At 40.1% G+C, this 24242-nt stretch overlaps 1 protein-coding gene across 1 annotated transcript in view; it reads right to left on the reverse strand.

Moving 5' to 3' along the window:
* The window catches only part of C1H9orf135 (chromosome 1 C9orf135 homolog), a 101436-nt gene that overhangs the window by 27694 nt on the left and 49500 nt on the right, over positions 1–24242 (reverse strand). The window contains exons 3-4 of the mRNA XM_021218718.1: positions 12569–12687; positions 11647–11715 (exon numbers count right to left, since the gene is read on the reverse strand). Coding sequence (XP_021074377.1) covers positions 11647–11715; positions 12569–12687 — 188 coding nt within the window. The remainder of the gene's footprint in view (positions 1–11646; positions 11716–12568; positions 12688–24242) is intronic.

Raw genomic sequence — 24242 nt, forward strand, 5'->3', positions numbered from 1 at the left:
CCCTCCCCTCCGCTCCCCCCCCTCTCTGGTTTTTTGAGACAGGGTTTCTCTGTAGCCCTGGCTGTCCTGGAACTCACTCTGTAGACCAGTCTGGCCTTGAACTCAGAAATCCGCCTGCCTCTGCCTCCCGGGTGCTGGGAAATTACATCCCATTCTTAACCATCATTTTCCTTTAAATTACATGTCAATCTAGACGCAGTAGTTACAAGTCTGTAACCCCAGCCCTTGGGGAGTAGAGGCAGGAGGATCAGGAGGCCAAGGCCATTCTTGGCAGCATGGCGAGTTGGAGACTAGCCTGAGTTACATGAGCTACCATCTTCCCTGACAATCTTACACTGAACTGATTTGAATGCTCCTGTCATTTCTTCCTGCATTTACCTCCTGATTAAGTCAGATGAAATTCATTAGCTGTTCAGCAGCTTCCAAGTACAGGGAGCTTTTTAGAAACTGCCTCCTAAGAAGCTAATAAGAACATAATGGGGAGCAAAGATAAACCGCAGGACAATTTGAATCTGCAGTTATCCTGATCCAAGGTCAGTACTTGATAAAAATCCCTAGCAGCTCTGTAAGCGTTCTCTCCTCCTATCAGGGACCCAATGATACGAGCCAAATTTTCTCCTTTCTGCTTGGCCCTTAAGTCATTCTGGAACATTCAGACAGTCACTTAAACGCTCTGCATCTTAACACCTCCCATTCATATTTATTCCATAAATATTTATAAAACGGATGAGTGGATTAATTAATGGGTAATCAGACTCCTAATTTCTCTGCTTTAATGTCTTCCTCCACACAGTTAAGGTCAACCCCACCCAAATGACCTTGGATAACCTTTAGGAAGGACAGAATGCAGACAAAGCATGTGGGTGTGTTGTATACATTTAAAGTGTGAAACATGGTATAATAATTGATGAAACATGCTACCATCAACTGGACCAGACAAAATAAAAGCGAACTTCTACTGATTTCTAGGTCCCTTCCTGATTTTTGGAAAGTTACCATATCCACTGAGCCGTATTTGGTGAGATTTATTGCAGCATCTAGAATATCCTGCAATGTTATCGTCTCATTACTCTTACTAGATAGTACTCAGCTGTAAAGTGGAGAATAGACAAAAGGGACAAAGCTGTGGAAAGGAAGCAGCTTTGATACTGATATTAGCAGCCGAGCGTGAGTCTGTCTGTTCTCCAGTCTCAGTCACCTGACTGAGATGCTGCCACAGCAAATGGCCTCAGCCTCCTCTGGCTACCTGTACTGGGAGGCAAGGAATCAACCTGAAGTTGCCTCATCCCCATAATTAACCAGCAATCCAGCAAATGTCAGTTCTTTCTCAATGCATCAAGAACCTGCGTCCTTCTCTCCTGTCACGCTACCGTTGCTGGAGAGCAGGCTCTTGTCTAGCCTTGATATACCCAAGAGCCTCCTCATGATGGTCTTTATCTACTAGTTTGTGCTTTCTTAAACACAAATATCTGTTTTTTCCCCAGTCAGTGCTTGAAAACTTCTCACCATTGACATGAGCAACAGCAAATTCCTCAGGCCCTGCTCCCTCAGCTGTCATGACTGAAGACTCAACCCAGGATAGGCCATGCTCCTTGTACCTCAGGATGCCCTATGTCCTCTGCTGAAGGGTGTCCTTTTCTCCCACTGAGCTCAAAGCTCAGTTGTCAACGTCTACATAGAAGCCCTTCCCCATCTGAGTTACACTGCTGCCACTCCTAGCACACAGCAACTTACAGGTTGGTCCATTCATTAGTCCAGCCTCCCTTCTCTCTTGCTTTTCTCTACCTAGAACCCTTCTATGTAACTTACAATATTATGACTTCAGATTCACCCCAACATAGGTCCCTCTCCCTGACTCTGTGTACCCTCTATGCTCTATGTCTTTTGTTCTATTGATCTGGCAGCTCAGGTGTTACCTCTGTCTGGAACTCTGGCATGGGACATAAGGAAATTACAGATGTGTGTAAAGCCCCCTACTGTAACAATTTAAAAGTCTTCACACTCACCTTGGGCTCTGTTTTGGCTGCTTTTAAAAGGAAGATTGCTTATGTTTTTAGTGTGCTGTGTGATGTTTTGCTATCCTTGAATACAGTGTTAGTATTAATTGTTTAATATTAATAATTTAATACTGATACAGCTAAGCTCGTATCTTCCTACTGCTGTCTTTTATTTTGGTGGTTTGAATACTCACGACCTACTCTCTTAGCAAATGTCCCATGTGCAAGCCTGAACTACAACCCCTAACAGGACAATGGATCTCTAGAATTTATTCACTCTTCAGGATAGAAATTGTACACCCTTGGTTCAACATTGTACCATATACTTGACCTTATAGACCCTGGTAACTAACATTCTACAATCTGCTTCTAGGAATTCAACCTATTTTAGATTTCACATATAAATGGCATAGTGCAGAACATTTTTTGTGTGTATAGTACACTTAACATGATGCTCTCTGATTTCACCTATTTTCAAAATAGGATTTCCATGTTAAAGACTAAATAATACTCCACTGTATATGCATACCACAATGTTTTTCTCATTTATCCATCAAAGGATTCATAGGCTGATTCTATATCTTTGCTTATTGTGGATTATGGTACAATAAAATCCAGTGTATAGATCCCTCTGTGAGATATCAGTTCACTTATATACACAAAACCCGGGGACACCACATCATAGAACAGTTGCATTTGAAAAATCTTGAGTAATTTCTGCTGCACTATTTTTCACAATAGCCTCTGAACTTTACATGCCCAGCAACATAGAAAAGTTCTAGTTTCTCCATATGCACAGCCAAACTTGTCATTTTCATCTCTTTGACAATATCCATATTAACAGGAATGAGGTGGTACTTCATCATGGCTTTGGTTGTGTGTGTGTATGTGTGCATGTGTGTGCATGTGCACATAAAGGCCAGAAGTCAACCATAGGCTTTGTTCCTCAGGAGCTAGCCATCTTGTTTGTTGAGGCATGGTCTCATCCAGTAGACTAGCTGGCTAGCCTGGGTTCCAGGCATCCTCCTTTATTGACAATGAGCTCCAGGTGTCCTCCTGTGACTGACCAATGAGCTCCAGGGATCCATCTGTATGGCCAATGAGCTCCAGGGATCGTCCTGTCACAGATCAATGAGCTTCAGGTGTTTCCCTAAAAATGATCAATGAGCTCCAGGGATCCTCCTATCTGGGCTCCATGGTCTTTCTGTCTCTGCCTCCTCAGCACTGAGATTATAAGCACATGGTACCATACCCAACTTTTCACATGAGTGCTGGAGATCAAACTCAGGTAACTCATGCAACCACTTTACTGACTGAATCCTCAGGCCCTGGATTTAATTTTCATTTTCCTGTTTAGGTAGGTTGAGCACCTTTTCATATACCTATTGTCCATCTATATGTCTTCTAAAGATGGCTATTGAAATATATTGCCCATTTTAGGTGATAAAAGAGTTTACTGATTATTTTGGATATTAACTCTGTGTCAGATAAGACTTATAAACCCTTTCTCATTTTGCTGGTTATTTATTTTGCTGTGCATTAGCTCTTTGGTTTGATGAAATATCATTTACTTAATTTTGTTTCCATTGCCTATGCTTTTATGTCCTTTTCACTAAGTTATTGTCAAGGCCAGTCAAGGGATTTTTCTCCTGTGTTTTCTTCTGGGATTTTCATAGTTTCCAGAATTATATAAGTCTTTAGCCCATTTTGAGTTAGTCTCTCACTCACCTGATTTACTAGTTTATGAGCCCCTGACATTTGACCGGCATGCATCTCTACTTAGCAATGGCAAAAATATTACTACAGGTCTAATATTGGAAGAAATAACTACATAAGCATGGTGTTTAGAGACATGAAGATTCTCAATTATCTATTTCTATAGATCCAAAGCTAGTAACACAAAACAGGCACTTTATTATCTCTGATTATTTGGTGGGGTTATTGGGCTCAGCTGGGTTTTCTGTTCCATGTGATGTCAGAACCACTATGCTAACCAAGACAACTCACTTTGATTCTTGATAGTTTTTCTTATTATTATGTAAGAACTCGGCAGGAGATGTCAATATGGCTTGTTGTCTTACCTCCATGGGACTGCTGTATGCATTTTAAACTTCACAGTCTATCAGCTGGAGTCCAAGAACCAGAAAGTAGAAACTGTTTTTTTTAAAGTCTGTACTGAGAAGTTTGGAATCTCATTTCTGCAACACTCTGTCACAACCTTCACAAAACCAGCCCAGCAGCAGTGGGAGGCAGATAACCAATGACTCTTTCTGTCACATGGAGAGAAGGGGCTACTGCAGCCACCTGAAAAACTGACAACCACAATAGGCAATCAAGGATGCCTAACCCTATCATCTTGATTACCTCCTTGAGCATATCTGAAAACCCAAGAGATCCAACTTTGTTGATGCAGCTTGAAAAGCTACTATAATGGATTTGGATGTAGAAGCTAATTATGGAACAGAGGGCAACGTGAATCAGCCATTTGTCAGCTGTCACATCAAAACTCTAAATCCAAGAGACACTATATCACGTGCTTTGACATAACTTTTGTTACCAAATCATTTGAATCACCATGCAATGATAGCAAATGGGACAAGTTATTACTAAGTGCGAAAACGTTCCTTGCCAAGATACAGAACCTAAATCTCATATCAAATCATGACTTGTGCCACTACCCCAAATATGGCTGTAAGGGAAAGCACCCCATTGATTTGGCAGCATCCACATCAGCCGATGAGGGGTACATCATAGACAGGAGTAATGGGAAGAGAAATAGTGATTGGCTGGCTCTGAAGTCATTTCAACAAATTCAGTCAACTAGAAAGGCACCATCAGTCAGTATAGCAGACAACCAACTCCAGGCCCAGAAGGATAATCACATGATCCTGCTTTGTAGGAGGAAGTATCTAGCTAGAGTCTATGCATGCCTGAGTATCCAGTAGTTCCACTTGCTTAAAAACTGGAAATTCTTACTTGAACTTTAGAAGCTTACTGCTCATAATAGTTAATTTCATGTTAATTCGACTGGGTCAATAGATACCTAGAGAGTTAGAACAACACTATTTCTATCTATGTCTGTGGGGCTGTCTATGAAAGAGATTCGCATTTGACTGAGACTGAGAAAGGATGCTCCCCACCTAGCTTTGTGCAAATCCTCCAGTCCAGGAACAGTCCTAACAGAACTAAAGGCAGAAGGACCATATCTATTCTCCTTGTGCTGGGATGTCACCCTCAGACACCCAGAGCTCCTTGTCCTCAGGACTTAGGATTCTGAATTTACACTCCATCCCCATTCCAAGTTCACATGCCTGGAGAATTGGACTCAGAGGTTATGCTCTCCTATACGTAAATTATACCAATGGCTTTTCTGGTTCAGAGAGCAGACCTTATGCTCTATGTGAGTAGATTCCTGAAATAAAACATCCTCATGTACAAACAGTGCCCCAGGAGTCAGGCCTGCCTAATGTAGCAATTATTATCCCCATGTATACAAAAGAAAATGATGTACAGAGAACTAAAGTATAAATCAAAATTATAATTGTCCTACCATTCTGTTGAACAGTACACGTTTCAGACCCTAAGTTTTGGTGTTAATAAATTATTACATTTATTATTGTTGCATGTGTGTGGTGGATGTATGTGCTCACATGCCATGGTATGTTTGTGGACATGCAAAGGCAAAGTCCAAGACTCAGATCTCTTTTTCCACTATTTATATCTTGAGAATTGAACTCAGGTCATCAGATTTGGTGGCAAGTGCCTTTACCTGTCTCAACAGGTAGATCTCACCAACATCTAAACGTCTCAACTCAGATCTTGGCTTGCTATTAAATACCACCTGAGAGAGTTCGGATGTATTAGTTTGGTCTCTGTGCATATGTTTTACTCTATACAGAACACCAATGATGAGATCTATTTAGAGAACTCTTAGGAGTTATGAATTAACATATACAAGGCCATTGGAATAGTGTTGATACATAGTTCGCTTTTTGGGAATATTTGCTTTCATTAGTTTTACTCTCATATTTACAAGTTATTGGAGCCCAACTCAAACTTGAGTAATGAAGGGAAATACCAGCATATCCAACAGGTTGTCTTCAAAATGCCTGTTTTCTAGGTCTGCTTAACTTGACTTACAGATAGCTGTTCCCCCAGGAGCAGGACGTCCTCTGAACCTGAAACTCGAGCAGGAAGAGGCAATGCCCCCAAACTCCATTCACTATCCTAGCATATTCCTTAAATGTCCAAGTCTGGACCATGTGACCAACACCTGGGCTTGTGGGAGGGCAAAGGGAGCAGACTCAACCCAGACATGGCTTAGCTGAATTACAATGGATGGAAGCAAGGGCTGCCCAAGAGAACACGCCCCGACACACAAAGAGGAAAGGTCCTCCAGGAGCTGGAGAGAAGCATGAGGTTCAGATCTGTTTCCCTTCTGTTCTGCCATCTTTCCTCTGCCCCGACACTCCCTGTCACGGTGTTTTTATTATTATCTACTCCACATCTTTACAGGGACTTTTTTTTTTACAGTGTTTTCTTTCTCAAAATATGTTCAGCAACAAGAGACAAGCCATCAAACAGTAAGCAGGAGAGAAAACAAATGCCTTCCTTCATACGTTCAGAGGGGAAAAGACAAAGAGAACAAAAACATTCTTGTGATTTATATGCAGTCTCCCTTCCCTCCCAGAGTGCAGCAGATTTTAGAGATGCTGGCTGCCTCCTGAGAGGAATGGACTACAAGAACTACAGCTGTGGTCTGAGCTTGCTACTGTTACTGTAAAGAGCCCACTTCATACACATGGAGGGGAGCCCCTTGCCAATAATGGATACTTAACTGCCTCAACTACCTTTTGGTCTCATTTAATCTGCCTATTTAGATACTTTCCCCCTTGCAGTCATTAAATTAGCACAGGAAAAGGATTTTACAGATCATTTGATTCAAACCCTTCATATTCCAGATGGAAGCAAGAGAAGCTTATTAGCTAAGATCAAGGTCACCTAGCAGGTTCTGGGCAGGCCCAGAAGTAGGTCCCAGGTTCCCTATATATACTGTTCTTGTTCTGAGAAGTCATTTGTATCAAAAACTACCCAGTGACCAATATACTGTTAATTTTTCCTCTATATTATGGAAACAAGACATATTTATTACAAAGTTTCAATAAATATGCACCAATTGCTGTCACAGGAGGCATAACAATGACAACATGTAGAACTTAGAGCTGACAAAGACTTGGGCAAAGTCTTCCTTGGGTATTTCTCTACTCAGCAATGGGTGCTCAGTACTGGATTTCTCTCAAAGAATGCCAGCTCCTATGGACATACTTCTTACTCTGCAAATACCTTGTGCCAGAATTGAATTTTCTTTATTCAAAAAGAAAAAAAAGGAAGGAAGGAAGGAAGGAAGGAAGGAAGGAAGGAAGGAAGGAAGGAAGGCAGTAGGTAAGCAGTCCTGATTTCTCCTAAAAACTCTTAATACGGGACCACACATAGGTATGCATTTGTGTGTAGATGTGTGTGTGTGTGTGTGTGTGTGTGTGTGTGTGTGTGTCTTCTGATAGCTAAGACCTTCATATAAAATGAGTTTGTATTAGATAATCAGATAGTCAAGGACCCACTTACAAGTGAATTACTTTCCCATTCCTCATAAATAGCACATCCAAATTAAGTTAAATTAACCTTAAAGGCAAAGAAAAAAACTTAAGTTAGCATATTTGGTAATGCATGTTCACTGAATCTCAAGGGAAGCACTGGATGATTGAGCCTCCAAGTCTACAAATGTCATTTCAAGTTTATGTCTTTGGTGTCAATTGTAGTCTCCAACTAACTGCTTTCTTATGCTACCCTGGGTCCTCAAAGGGAATAAAAGTGACAGAAAAAATATGTTTATTAAAGGGGGAGTTATTAGACTGTTTTACAGCATGTGATCGTAGGTCAACAATGGCTGTCTCACATGGGAGAGGGGAATAATCTGTTGCTCAGTACACGATGCTGGATGTCCCGGTGGTCCCAAGATGGAGCTGAAGGCCTGAAGGATTCCTAGAGAGAAACTGCTTTTCACATCAATGAAGGACAGCCTCTGGCAGGTACTACTCACAGTTTAGGATTCCTCTTTCTGCTTCAAATAGCCTGATCAAGAAAATCTCTCACAGGAGTGCCCAACAGTTTGATTTACTTGATTACAGATACCATCGAATTAACAAACCAAAACTAGCCATCACATTTCTCTGTGACAATTTTTCTTCAGCCCATGGCATGTGAAGAACACATTACTCAGAGAGTCTCCTTTCCTCACTAAAATCAGTAGTGTTAAGGCAGTGGTAGGAAATACTATAGCTGTTCTTATATCTAGTGTTTTATTGAGGTATCTGCTACCAATTTATGAATAAACAGTATTTTCTTGATATTATTGCAAAGTGATGTAGCCGCCACAGGTTTAGTTATAGGAAAATGAAGCAGACAAACCAACGCCATTATAACATAAATGGCATTATCTAGAAATTAAGGTAACAACTGGTCCTAAAGAGTAAGGCTATACCCACATTCTAATTTTTTTCCTTAAGAGGTAGTATGAAGTTTAAATTTACATTATGAATACAGCTTTTCTTTTATAAGCTGAAGTACATTATTTTGGTCCATTGAGCAAACTCATTCTTATTCATTGCCTTTTAAAGTTGACATTTAACTTCCTCAGCTGTACCGCTAGCAAACAGCAGAAGGATTTTTAATATTCAAGAGTGCAGATTCCAAACCAGCACAGAATTCTGCTGTACGTGGCATCCTGTAATTAATACACACTCACTGAAAGGAAGAATTACATATGGAATGAGTTGAAGAGGGCTGGAAGTTGCTTACATATTTGTTTACTTGCTCATACACACAAATCAAATTACATAAAGAAGTAATTCTTGCAATTCTAACTAGTGCTGATTTCTAGACTTGTGTTCTCGTGCATTTACTAAAATAGATTTGAAAATATTGGAATCTATAAGGCATTGAATTCCTAAATCAAATAAGATAGGAATTTGACATTCCTCTTCCCTCATAATTTGTGGTGCAACCGTAGATATAAACAATTTGTTAAAGATGTAAATATGACACAGCTATAGTGTATCAGTCTCCCCACAGCCCAGAACCCACAGGGGATGGAGGTCTGACAGTCTTGCCCCGTGGAGCATGGAACTTAGCAAGAAAGACAGGAATCGAAATCATTATACAAAAAGATGACCAGCGCTTAGACAAAAGGGGAGCACAGTGCTATGGTCACCCACAAGGAAAAACATAACCAGGTCATAGGGATGGGGGAGACAGTGTAAGAAGGTGGTCAGGAGACACTACGTGGGTTCAGAATTAAACTTGAAGATGTACACCAATCCTGCTTCCTCAAAGATGCCATTAAAACTTTAGATTGTATTTATTTATTTAGGAATATACATATGAACACACAAATACACAACAGCAATTAATGGGGGGGGGAGGCCATGATTTTGAAAGAGAGCACAGAGTATATGGGACTGTTTGGGGGGAGGAAAGACAAGGAGAAAACAATGTAATTATGTTATAATTTCAAAAATAAATGAACTTTTAAAAACGTTATTTTTAGCATCTTTTGGAAATTAGAGCCCACAAGAACATAGAGAACAGAAGAGACAGGAGAAGCAACCTTTTAGAGCTCAAGAGAAGAGGAATAGTTGATCCCTGGTTTAGAAATGTTAATCCTAGATCAGCAAAGGAGTTGTGAGAAAATATTTGCTTTGCAGTAAAGCTCCAACCCCTCCCTCCTTCCTAGCCCCATCCCTCCTCAGCAGGAGATGTTCTCACTTGAAAGGGTAAAGGAGAAAGTCCTTGGTCAACCACACAATCTGGTGACTCTACAGTGTAGATTTAGTACTGATGTCCCAGCAAGATTACCCTTGCCTTCCAGGACAAAGGCCTGTCACCCACCAGCTGAAAGACTGGGAGCCTCCCCTTGGAATCTGCCCTATGAGGCTGCTTTGAAAGAATGGCCTACTGTAGATTCCTCCGGGGAAACTGCCAAGTCAGAAAGCCTCAGGGCTTCCTGTCCCACCACTAATCACAACCATAAATGACCAAAATAATTGCCAGCTTAGAAAAATGCATCCAGGATAGACAACTCACAAATGGAAAACTGGGTATCTATCTATCTATCTATCTGTCTATCTATCTATCTGAAAGCAGAACACATTCAGAAGAAAGAAAATCAAGAAAAATAGTTATTAATATCCCAAATGCAGAAAAAAATTCCTTTGGGTGTGAACTCGAGTAACAAAAGGAGAATTCAAAAGAAAGAAAAATAGATGTTACAAAGCAAAGTAAGAGAGAAAGAGAAAAGCCAAGAAAATCAGAGGGTGAAGACAAACACCACCATTTCTAAATAAAGGACTTGCAGGACAGAGAATAGAGAAGGTGGAATAAGTCCCTATTTGCTCCTACTTCAGGTGAGTTTATAGAGTAGAGCATCCAGCAGTGTGGTCACAAGGCCAGCATCATTTGCCATTGTGAGCCCTGCAATACACAACTGGATACTCCCGAGTCATGCTCCCGAGTCATGTATTTAAACATTGTGAGCGATGTGTCTTCTTTAGAAAGATGTTAAAAAAAAAAATTGTGTTAGAGACTGTGTAGCCTGGATGGGCTCAAACATGCAATCCTCCTGCCTCTGTCTTATAGCTTGCTATGATTAGAGGTGTGAAAGAAACATCTGTAAGCCTCTAGCCACACCTGATTTATTATCTCATGTGTTTACTTAAAGACACCTCATTTAGAATATATTTGTGGTCCCAGGTCAAATTGTTTTGGAAATGGCCATTCTTGCTAACTTCAAATAAATAAATTTCTTTCACCATAAAAAAATCACCCATGTCTTGCTGTACAGTCAAACCTGGGTGAATTTAACCTCCAACAACTCTGTAATTCTTGCCTGAATGAAACTTTTCTTAACGCCTGAATTTTCTTCCCTCCAAAAGGCACGCCACACTTAAAACATACTCTTGTACTTAAAAACAAGACACCACACTGGCTCTCCACTTAGGCAGCTTTTGGAAAACGGGACTGACAAAGGCACGAAAGTTAGCAAAGCACAACACTTAGCGACCTATGGAAAGGACACATGCTCGTGGGTGAGAGCCTCAATCGCAACACACACTATTTTCTTTCTTAACCCCAGCTAGAAGTGTGCGTACAGGTGACTTGGATTATCTGCACATGTGCAGCTGATCGCATCAGCCTCACAAAGTACTGATTTGTTTCTCCTATGCATGTTTGTTCTCCCTATTTTGGAGAAAGGTTTTTCTGTGAAACCGAAGCAGACCTGGAACAACACCTTCACCAGAGCGTCCCAAGTGCTAGGAATACAAGCATGTGCCACCCTGCTACCATTTCAAGATTGCAAGTAGATGCTAGAGAGTGGAAGGATTCACAAATAAGCACTGTTTATTTACTGCAGTCATTACTGTTACTGTTGTCATTATTGTTATCTGATGCTATGCCTCTTTACAGACAAAGTCCTGTTGCTAAAGTCCCCAGACATCATGTAAAGGACATTTTGTTGACCTCGGGACATTCCTCACTCCAGTAAACTAAGATGTTGAATCAACACTTCATATAATCAGCAGCAGTTAGGACTTACGGTTTTCTCGGATCTGGTGCAGATTCCATCGGAACATCCCGAAAGCCCGTAGGAGGCAATTCAGGGTCCCTGTAAGCAAGAAATGGTCCATTTAAGAAATGAAGCAGACGGTCACATTTGACATTTCAAAGCCATTCAGAACTAATTTGGGGATGATGACTTTTAGGTTTGCAATGTTTATATACTTTGAAAATGATAATAAACCAATGAGAGATTTTTTATCATCGTCCGTAATTACTTTGGCTGCATTTTTCAATAATTCCAATATAAAGCAAAGTCTATCCAATGCACTGCTCTAGAGGGGCACTCTGCCTAGTGTAGGGCAGCAGGCGTGACTGCGCATAGCTCCTTCCCTCAAGGACTCTCTGTCTGTCTCTGGAGGAATGCGCACAAAGAAATAAATACCTGTGAAAGACACTTAAAATACTTCGACTTCAAGACCAGCAGAGCAAACAATCCTGGTTAGTGACAGCTTACCTAATTCTGACCATCAGGCAATATTTCTAGGCACATTTCATACTTTACTGCTTCTAAACTTCAGAACAAGCCTCTGAAGTCAGGATTTTAATAATGCCCATTTTATACATGTGCAAACAGGATCATAGATGCCAAATTACTTTCATGAGTGAATTGTAGAAGCAATCTTCAAATAGTTAAGTAAGTAAGGTTCAGGTAGTAAGAACCCTGTGCCAGAAAACTATCTAAATCAAATGTGAGTTTTAGTTGAACCTTGAATAAGTCAAACCTTGACTGGTTAACAGTTAAGAGCGAAGACTCCTTTTGCAAACAGGGTAGAGAGTAAGCAGAAGTAGGTTCTTACGACCAAGCATTTGGCATGTGACTGCGGTCACTTGCCTCTTTCTTATGAATATGAAACCCAGGGTGTGTGGGTTCTACAAGCAAAAGAAGAGACAATGAATACCTTTCCAAAATCCCAGAGCATAGTGTGTCGTCATTTAGCAAGCCCGTTTTCTTCTTCTCCACCAAGTCTTTGTTTACAAAAACTTGGGACATCTGTTCTCGTGCTTCGGACATCCACCTCTAGAGAAATAGAAGCCACATAAAAGAAAAATTAATCACCAACAAGGTCAGCCACTAAAATATTTCCCTACTAGGGCATATTCTGATTTTAATTACTGACTCCAGATGACATTTAAAACATGAAAAATAGCTCATAGCCACAGACTATTTCATCATAAGTATCTGAAAATAGCAATTCCTGTGTGTTGTTGGAAAATAAAAACCAGTTTCTTCCATAAAATAGGAAGTACTCATTCAACGAGATACTAATTCTTCCTCATTTCTTTCCTTTTCTTTTCTTTTTTAAAAAAATCCTTTCAGGAGTGGTAGGTTTTTTGTTTTTGTTTTTGTTTTTGTTTTTTAAATTTCCTTAAGAAATCTGAAAGGTTTTCAGGGTCTTCCAAATTGTCATAATCAGTGTTGTTCCTTTTCTTCCAAGGGGTAATTCAGGGGATTAGCAAGCAAGTACTACTGTGAGGGATCATCTGCAAATCACAAGGTACAAGACCTTGTGAAGAAGCATTGTGGGTAGCATCCAGGGGATCTGAGAAACAGAAGTTCTTGTTTCTAAGAGTAGGAGACTGTGGTGAGGTAAGGATTCAGTATTTTTACCATAAAATTGCAGACAACCAGAACTCTAGAGGCTCAGCACAGAGAAGCAGAATTTATCACTAAGAAAATGCATTGTTTTCCTAGCCCAGAAGACTGTATTTCCTAAGACAGCCAGCGAAACTCCAAAATACATTATACACCAAAGGATATGTTATTTAAAAAAAAAAAAAAAAAAAAGAGTAGAGGAAGCCAATCTTTGAAAACCTGAAGTCTTTCATTGCAGAATTATCACAGTTATAGTCAAAGGCATAGTCATAGTCATAGTATAGTTTGGCTAACACAAGCTCTGCTGTAGCCACTCAAGGTAATTTTAACCAGTGTCTTTCGCCATGGTTCCCTGATCTTGGCCACAGTCTTCTGGACTCTCGGCTTCTCTGACCACTGATCTCAGAAGACCACAACCCCCTGAATCGCACGGCCTCCCTAGAACACCTTCCCAGCTCTGATCCATACGCTCAGATGTTCATTCTTGGGTTTTCCTACCCACAAATTAGGAGCAAGGAAAACTGTATTAAGCCTTATATATCTTAACAAAAATAAAAAAAAATATTTAAATGTATCTTAGGGGGAAGGTGAGAAGACATCATTTTGTTTGAAAGTATAAGATTAACTTCCTATGGCTGGAGAGAAGGACTGGCTGCTCTTCCAGAAAGACCTGGGTTCAAATCCCAGCACCCACACGGCATCTCACAATTGTCTATAACTCCAGTTCCAGGGGATCTAGCTCTAGCGCCCTCACACAGACATACATGTAAGTTAAATACCGATGCACGTAAAAACAAAAACCAAAAAAATAAAACAAATTAATTTTAAAAATTTAACTTCCTAACCTTCTGAAGGTTATATGAAGCAAAGGCGTTTCTAGATAAGTTTTAAGGGTCTACATCAGTGTTAGACTATAGCGAGTGGTGGACAAAGAGGTAAAGAAGCTGTCTGGCCACAGAACCTACTCAACACCTCTGTGGAAGAGAGGCAAATGTTACCCACTGCTATCAGGTGTTGCTTCCTCCTCTTCTTCAGTAATAGAGCCTCATATTTCTAATGGACAACATTTTCCAACCCTCCCTCACACTTTGACAAGGTATACACTGCACTACAGAGCACTAGTGGAAGCCGTTTATACCGCTTCCTGGGGCAGTCTCTTATATTTCTGTTCCTGCTACACGGAAAGTGACCACTGTGGTTGGTATCCAGCAGCCATTCTGGATCTTTCTCAAGGGATAGTGGAGCAGAAAGCTACAAGGAATAAGATTCTTATGACCATCTGTGAAACCTCCATGCTAGTTTTTGGTCTGCTCTCTCCCAGACTTTTTACATGAGAGTATAAAACCTTATGTGAACAGCCTCTGTTGATTTCTGGGTCTGGGTGCTTGTAGCCAAATCTAATTCTACACTATCTTAGTGTGAAAATCACTTTAGAAACTAACATAAGCATAATTCATAAAAGCACTTCCATATGTTCAAAAGTTTTTTGGGGATATATACATCACAAACTTGAGATTGGCAATTTGGTGCATGAGCTAGCTAAATCAACACAGCAAAAACGCAAGGATAATCACTAAAATTTCCATTTGATTTACATAATAAAGTCTAGCTTGAGTCAAGTGATACTATTTTTTAAAAATCAAATGTTTCCAAGAAGCTCATTTCAGAATATCATTAATATTTCCTGTTTTATTGAGAGTAAACTTTTTTAAGATCCCAATTTCTTAATTTCCACAATAAACTCCTCCATCTGTGCTGCACTTAAGAAAACCCAATATAAAGTCTGTATAATAGGTTATAGAGAATGGGAAGGTCTGTAATGACCCCCCCCATGCATTACACAGGATAGGGGAATAGGGGACTTCCTCATACATTCCACATGTGAGGGAAGCCAGCACCCTGCTTAGTGTGGTGGCCCATCCCAGTGGCTAGGCTCATGTCAAAAGTTCTTCCACTGAATTCTTCTTGATTCCTGTAAGAGTTAAGAATACATCATCCTCTGACTCCTCTGAAGGAAGTAGAAATAACTTTCTGAGTCAAGCTTTCCCATAGGCTGCTTCTGGACCCTTCTATGCTGTAGACCTTTGACAAGTATGAGCAAAACCCTAACTTGCCAGGAACACTTATGTTCATTGTGTGACATTCTCAAGGCCTTAACTCCTACAGTTTACCCTTCCAGCTGTGCTGACTACATTTGTTCTTCCAAACTCCAAATACTTTTGGCCAGTTTTTCTCAATTTCAACTTGTTTGTTTATTTTCAAATGCTCTGAGTAAGAGGTCAAAACAGTGAAATCTAGTTATAGCCCAAATACTATTCGCGGTCTGTATGAGGAGCATGTCACCTCAAATTGGAATAAAGATGAGATCTTAGTTCTTTGGTTGCTAACAAAGAAGGTTTTTTTTTTTTTTTAGATAGTTTATTTACATTTCAAATGTTATCCCCTCTCCTGGTTTCCCCTCCAAAAACTCCTTATCCCATTCCCCCTACGCCGCTCACCAACACACCCACTCCTGATTCCCTGTCCTGGCATTCCCCTATACTGGGGCATAGAAGCTTCACAGGACCAAGGGCCTCTCCTCCCATTGATGTCCCACAAGGCCATCCGCTGCTACATGTGTGGCTGGAGCCATTGGTCCCACCACATGTACTCTTTGGTTGATGGTTTAGTCCCTGGGAGCTCTGGGGTTACTGGTTGGTTTATATTGTTGTTCCTCCTATGGGGCTATAAACCCCTTCAGCTCCTTCTGTCCTTTCTCTAGCTCCACCATTGGGGACACTATGCACAGTCCAATGGATAGCTGTGAAAATCCACCTCTGTAATTGTCAGGCACTTTTCAAGCCTCTCAGGAGACAGCTATACCAGGCTCCTGTCAGCAAGCACTTGTTGGCATCTGCAATAGTGTCTGAGTTTGGTAACTGTATATGAGATGTATCCCCAAGTGGGGCAGTCTCTGGATGGCCTTTCCTTCAGTCTCTGCTCCACACTTTGTCTCTGTATCTCCTCACATGGGTATTTTGATCCCCCTTTTAAGAAGGACCGAAGTATCCACATTTTGTTCTTCATTCTTGTTGAGCTTCATGTGGTTTGTGAATTGTATCTTGGGTATACAAAGAAGGTCTTATGTAAGCCTGTCAAATAGTACTTTTAATCAAGGATGAAGTATTTGGCATTATTTCCAAAAACCATCATCATCATCACCATCATCAAATAATAATAATAATAATAATAATAATAATAATAATACATCACAAAAAGTCCTTTATTTAAAAATCACCAGCTCTTTCATTCCAGTATTCCCAGACTTCCTTTTAATCTTGCTGAAGTCTCCAGGAGGCTCCTCCTCCCATTCCACCTCCATTCCCTGGGGACTCCACCTCCTGCTGCGGACCCAGGGTCTCATGAGCTCTTTCCTGATGCTCTTTCTGACTCCTACCCCATTTCCATTCCTTTGTGTCACTTAGATACTTGAAGGCACTCTCTACTAGGTACTGCCCTGCCATCACATTTTCCTAGGATCTAGAGTGGGCAAGAGCAACCAAAGAGCAGAACACTGGCCCAACAAAGACAAGAGCAGATACCCACACCAATAAACATCCCAAACATCATAGCTACAGATGGCCAAATCTCAGCACAAAAAGTACAGATATGAGCAACCACAACAAGATGCCTCTTCAAGAAGACACCAACCTTACTCCAATAGGCTAAGCAAAAAACAATTTAGCTGAAGTACAAGACAAGTACTTTGAAATAACAATTCAAATGTGTTCAAAGAGTTTAAAGAGAATATGAAGAAATGCTTTCAGGAAAATACAAACTATTGAATGAAATAATGAAGACATTTCAAGACATGAAAATATACTTAAGAAAATGATAGAATCACAAAAGAAAATCCAAACAAATAAAAGTGGAAATGAAAAACTTAAGAGTGTCAAACAAAAACCCAAAAGATAAGCTTCATCAACAAATTACAAGGGAGAGAAGAGAGAATTTCAAGTATGGACACAAGGCAGAAGAAATTAATATCCCAGTTCAAAAAAAAAATCCAGGCACTAAACCTTCAGGAAACCTGGGACACTCTATTAGTTAGAGTTTTTATTGTTGTGAAGAACATGGTAACTTTTACAAAGAAAACACTTAATTAAGGTTGCCTTACATTTTCAGAGGTTTAGTCCGTTATCATTACATCATGACAACATGCAAGCAGACATGGTACTGGAGGAGCCTAAAGTTCTACATCTTGATCCAAAAACAGTAGAAAGAGACTTTGTGCCAAACTGGGAAGGGGTTGAGCATCTGTGAGACCTCAAAGCCTGCCTCCTCAATGGCTCATTTCCTCCAACAAAGCCACACCTACTCCAACAAGGCCACATCTAATAGTGCTACTCCTCATGGGCCAAGCATTCAAATACATGAGTTTACAGGGGTCATACCTATTCAAGCTAACATATTCCACTCTTTGCCCCCCCCCATAGATTTATAGCCATAACATAATGCAAAATATATTTAGTCCAAATTCAAAAGTCTGCATAGTCTATCACAGTCTCAACAATGTTTAAAAGTCCAAAGTTCAAAGTATTTCCTGAGATTAATCCCCTATAAAAATCAAAATCAAAAATCAGATCATATACTTCCAATACATCATGGTACAGAATATATATTACTGTTCCAAGATGTATGGAAAGGAACATAGTGAGAAAATATTGAACCAAAGCAAGACCAAAAATCAACTGGGCAAACTCCAAACTCACCATCTCCATGTCTGTTGTCAAAATGCTCTTCAGATCTCCAACTGGTTTCAGCATTGTTGACTGCTTTCTCATGGACTGGTTCTACTCCCTGTTAGCAGCTTTCTTTGGCAGGTATCCCATGGTTCTGGCATCTCTAACCTCCTGAGGTCTCCAAGGCAATCCAGACTTCACCATCACAACTTCACACAATGGCCTTTCTGTGCCTCCATGCAGGGATACAACATGCCTGGCTTTAGCGACTTTCCTCAGTCATGGAGGGAGATTCCATAACCCCTTTCTTTCTAGGCCTTCACGGAGGGAAGACCCTGCTACACACGTGCCATAACCCCTTTATTCTAATCTTTACTCTTTTATATTGACTAGTTTTGTGTGTCAACATGACACAATTTAGAGTCATCAGAGAGGAAGAAGCCTCTGTTTGAGAAAATGCCTCCGTGATATCCAGATGTAAGTCATTTTCTAAATTAATAATCAGTGGGAGAGTGCCTACCCTATGATGGGTGGTAATGACTGGGTTCTAGAAGAAAGTAGGCTAAGCAATTCATGAGAAGCAAGCCAGGAAGCAGCACCCTCCCTGGCCTCTGTATCAGCTCCTGCCTCCAGGTTCCAGTGGTGCTTGAGTTTCTGTCCTGACTTCCTCCAATGATGGACTATGATCTGGACATGTAAGTCAAATAAACCCTTTCCTCTCCAACTTGCTTTTTGGTCATAGCAAAATGGCGTATGGTCTATTTGCTACCATAGCAATAGAGATCCTAACCAAGATATTGCGGCCAAAGCTGCCAATTCTGCTGCTTGCTGGAATTGGACCACCCCCACCCCCACCCCCCATTCAATTACATCTTCACCAACATTTCAGTTTTCGATGGTTTTCTTCATCGCTTAAGCTTGGCTGTTCTGAAACTTGTGCTATCGACTAGGTTGGCCTTGAACTCAGAGATCTGCATGCCTCTGTTTGGAAATTTTTGAATTAAAGGTGTGAACCACCACACCTAGACTTAAGCTTTCCTTTAATTCCTTTTCACAAGATGCAAGCTTACCTGGGTGGGTTCTTGGCCTGAGGCCACTGTTGTTAGTTATATTGAATCTCAATCCAGAGCGTCTACTCTGCCTTTGATTATTAAGTTCCCAGATAAAAGACATCTTTATATTATAATAAACCTTTATTAGCACTAATGTTGAGCAGATATAATAGCTCTATGCTATTAAAATCTATCTCCTATTGATAACCCTTAGATATTACTTACTATGTTTTATCTGGGCTGCTCTTAACTCCAATTGGCCAGCCCTCATAACCATGCTTTCTTGACTCCTAACCCATGGTGTCTTTCTCCCCTCTCCTCTCCTCTTTTCTCTCTCCTCCTCCTCCTCCTCCTCCTCCTNCTCCCTCCCTCCCTTCCTCCTTCCCTCCCTCCCTACCCCTCTCTCCCTCCCTCCTCCCCTACCCTCTGTATCTGGGTTAGAGTTTATCTCTGGATTTTTTCATTTCATCTCGGAGCTTTCCCCATTGCTAGAACCATTTCAGAGGGAGGAATAGGCGGCCAGGAGCAAGCAAACCTCTGACTGGAGAAATTTCCCAAAGCTCTAGCAGTTTGGATCAAGAGGGTACTTAAAGGCAAATCAACAGCTCCCCTGCTTTATCCAGTTTTCAGACAAAGGACTCTTGGCCCAGAAAGTATATGATGCAGCTAGCTGGCATCTCTTTGTTCCTTGTGGGCCATGGAGCAGTGCTGCTCATTCTTTGCACACACACCCCAGCCCCCACCCCATATGTGGTAGCAGGAGGGAGTGAAGAAATGACGGTAGGTGTCCATACCTGGTAAGGAGGCTATCTGGAGAAGGCAGGATCTTCCATTCTGTTCTTATCTCTTGGCCCTAACCACTAACAAGCTCTGTTTGTTCATTCCTAGTGTATGCTTGTGCCTGTTTGTTACCACCGGGGATGCCCGCTAGCACCTGCCTGGGGCGTGAAGGTTAATACCCATCCTTCTCTTTTCTGATCCCTGAACTTCAGGAGAAGGTAAAGCTTGATGCTGAGAGGGAAAAGCTAGAGAGGCTTCAGGAGCTGTACTCGGAGCAGAAGACCCAGCTGGACAATTGTCCTGAGTCCATGAGGGAGCAGTTACAGCAACAACTCAAGAGGGTCAGTAGCAAACAGGAACGCACTGCTGGTTTGTTTTATTCTTTGCTACCAAGTTCCGCTTACCTGTGACTTAACAGAACATGCAGTTGCCTAAGATCTAGTATTTAGATCCTTAAAAAAACATAGATATGCATGCTAACAAATATATATGATTCTCTGTTAACTGGTTGAAAAATTCCGTGTTAGGACGGTCTCTAGTTCATAATACAAAAATGTTTCTGGAGCCACCAAAATTGTAGCTTTTAAATCAACTGACATCTTCCGCTACTGTATCGTGAGTATTGTTCATCCTTAAATGTCTTTCATCTTAGCTTGATTTTATGCTCTTGTTTAAGCATTACCCTATCATGTTTGTCCCACCACGCCTCAACTATTGACTCTTTTCTTCCTGCTGTTTAGAGACATTGAACTTATTAGCATGAAGGAAACAGTAAAACAGCAAATCAAAGATGTGGAGTATTTCAGATGCCTTCTAGATCTTCTCATACAGATATCTCTCTCTCTCTCTCTCTCTCTCTCTCTCTCTCTCTTCCTCCTCCTCCTCCTCCTCCTCCTCCTCCTTCTTCTTCATTTGGTTTTTCAAAACAGGGTTTCTCTGTGAAGCCCTGGGCTATACTGAAACCCACTTTGTAGAACAACCTGGCCCCAAACTCAGAGATGTGCCTGTCTCTGGCTCATAAGTGCTAGGATTAAAGGCATGAGCTACCACTACCTGGATCCAGTGTTTTTTATATCCAAAGTCCCCAAATCCACAATTCTCCAAACAAAAGCATGCTCAGGAATATTACAGAAATACCCCACTCCTGGTACCAACTTCTGTATTGGTTAGGGGTTCAACATCTGTGAAGAAACAATAAGACCATGACAACTCTTATAAAGAAAACATTTAATTAGAGCTGGATTACAGTTGCAGAGGTTTAGTCCATTATTGTCATGGCAGTGTTCATGAAGACATAGTGCTAGAGGAGCAGAGAGTTTTTACATCTTGATCTGAATGCAGCAGAAGGAGACTATGTTCCACACAGTTTTTGCATCTTGATTTGAATTCAGAAGAAGGAGACTGTGTTCCACACTGGACAGATCTTGAGCATATATGAGACCTCAAAGCCCATCTACACAGTGACATACTTCCTCTAATGAGGCCATACATACTCCAACAAAGCCATACTTCCTAATAATTCCACTTCCTATAGTCCAAGCACTCATACACATGAGTATATGGTGCCAAACCTAATCAAACCACCACACTAGAAAAAGACCAAAAGTATGAACAATGGGGATAGAGGAAAGATAAGAAACACAGGTCAAAGGCACAGAAAAATAATTTTGAAAAGTCATAGAAGAAAATTTCTCCAATCTAAAGAAAGAAATTCCTATTAAGATACAAGAAGCTGAGTGAATACCAAGTAGACAGGATCAGAAAAAAATATTCCCTACAACACATAATAGCCAAAACTCTAAATGTTCAAAACAAAGAAAGTGAAAAAGACCACATTACATATAAAGTCAACACATTAGAATAACACCTGACTCTTCTGTAGAAATTCTGAATGGCAGAAGGGCCTGGATAAATGCTTTAAAAACTCAAGAGACTGCAGATGCCAGCTCAGACTACTATCCAACAAAAGTGTCAATCACAATAGACGAAGAAAGAAAAACATTCCATAATAAAAACAAATTTAAGCAGGATCAAGCTACAAATCAGTCTCTACACAAAGAACTAAAAGAAAAACTTTAGTCTGAAAAAGTTAACTATGCCTAAGAGGACACAAGGAATAAATAATCCCAGAATAATAAATCAAAAAAGAAGTGGGAATCCCATATCATAAAAACAAAACAACAGAAATCAATAACTACAGATCACTGATATCTCAATATTAATGGCCTCAATTCTCCCAATAAAAAGGCATACATTGACAGATTGTGTTTAAAAAAATTGGGACCTATTTTTTGCTTATCGAAGAAAGACATTTCACTATCAAGGGTATATAACATTTTAAATAAAAAAAATATGGAAAAAGGTATTCTAAGCAAATGGACCCAAGAAAGCAGAGCCACTATCTTATATCTAGCAAAATAGACCTCAACCCAAAACTAATCAGGGAAGGACACTACATTCTCACTTAAAGAATTCACCAAAGAATATTATAATTCCAAATTTTTATGTTTATAACATAAAAACAACCAAGTTCATAAATAAAAAACATTTCTATAGCTAAGATAGGGTATTTGTATTCACATATGATGTGGGTAACTTCAGTATCCCACTATATTCCAAGAATATAGTTTCTTTTCAGTAACTCATGAAGCTTTCTCCAAAATTGAACACATACCTAGAAACAAAGCATCAACATATAAGAAAATTTAAATAAACCCTTGAATCCTCTCAGACTACTGTGAATTAAAGCTGGATAACAACAACAAAAGAAAGAGCAGAAAGTACACAAACTCCTGGAACCTAGACAACTCATCACTGAACGAAAATTGGGTCAAGACAGAAATCAAGAAAAAAAAATAACTTTTTAGAATGGAATGAAAATAAAACACAACATACCCAACCCTATGGAACATGATGAAGGCAGCTCTAAGAGGTGAATTCGCAACACTAAAGTCTACAAAAAAACTGGAGAAATCTTACATTATCCACTTAATGGCACACTGGAAAGCTATAGAATAACAAGAAGAAATAATACCTAAAAATAGTAGTTGGGAAAAAATAATCAAACTCTAGGCTGAAATCAATGAAATAGAAACAAATAAGCAAAAACCAACCAAACCAAAAAAAAATCAATAAAATTAAGAGTTGGTTCTTTGAGAAAATCAATAAGATTGATAATTAGCAAAATTATCCGAAAGACAAAGAGATAATATCCAAATTAATAAAATTAGAAATGAACAGTGAATTTTACAACAGAGACCAAGGAAATCCAGAGAATTATAAGAACATACTCTTTCATAATAACCAGAAATTGGATCGTGAAAATGCGGTACATGTATGCAAATCGAATATTATTCAGCTTTTAAGAAAAGTAAAATTATTAAATTTTCAGACAAATGGATGGAGCTAAAAACAATCATCTTAAATGTGGTAACTGAGATTCCGAAAAAGAGTTACTGTTGTAACTTATATGTGGATGTTAACTTATAAGCCTTTGATGTGTGTGCTGCAATCCTATTAACCACCGAAGTCAGGTACTGAGAAAGGGACCCGGTGGGAGGAGAGGATCTCCCAAGGAAGAAGAGTTAGAATATGATGTTGTGGAGTGGTAACGGTGACACCAGAAAAGCAGAATTAAATATGGAGAGGAGTTGGGAGAGGAAGGTAAAGCAGGGAGTATAGCAAGGGACAACTAACGCTAAAGATCATTTTAAAAACATATGGAAATCTACTATTGTAGATGCTTCATAAACCGTATACATATATGAAAGTAATGTAAATGGAGTCACCAAATAACAGAGAATACAATGTACCAACTAGACATCTTATGCCACCAAGTAAAACTTCCTGTTCTAGGAATAGGTTAAGAGTTGCCGTGGAACCCCCAAACTTCACAGGCATTTGCCAAGGCTATTGGTTGCTCTCTACAACTTGATAATAAGGTCCTATTGCTGAAGGCAACATTGATGTCATTGAACACAGAGACATCAAGCTGATGTTTAACTAGAAGCTCTACACCTACTGAATAGTATTCATGGTACTAGTTACTCTGCACACTATTAGAGGGAAAAGGTAATCACGAACCCAGCCACAAACTCTAAGACCCACAACTGACTCAGCTGAAAGACATGCTGGTGAAAGAGGGAAACAGATGTCATGGTATTATCCAACCGCTCTTGATGAATTTAGGGCTCACTCCATGAGATCAAAACTCTATTGCCAAAGGGACCACAAACCTGAGATTAGATAGGTCATGGCCCTAAAGGAAATTCTTCTATCATCCTGCTAAAGGAGTATAGCAATAAAATGACTCCTAATGATATAGTACCTTGATCAACCCACAACAGAGAAGCTTTTTGCAATCAATTAGAACTAACACAAAGACCCACAACTGGACAGCGTGCAGATGTGAGAGACTTTGGAGCAC

Source organism: Mus pahari, chromosome 1 (genome assembly GCF_900095145.1).
Source record: "Mus pahari chromosome 1, PAHARI_EIJ_v1.1, whole genome shotgun sequence".
Taxonomy (NCBI): domain Eukaryota; kingdom Metazoa; phylum Chordata; class Mammalia; order Rodentia; family Muridae; genus Mus; species Mus pahari.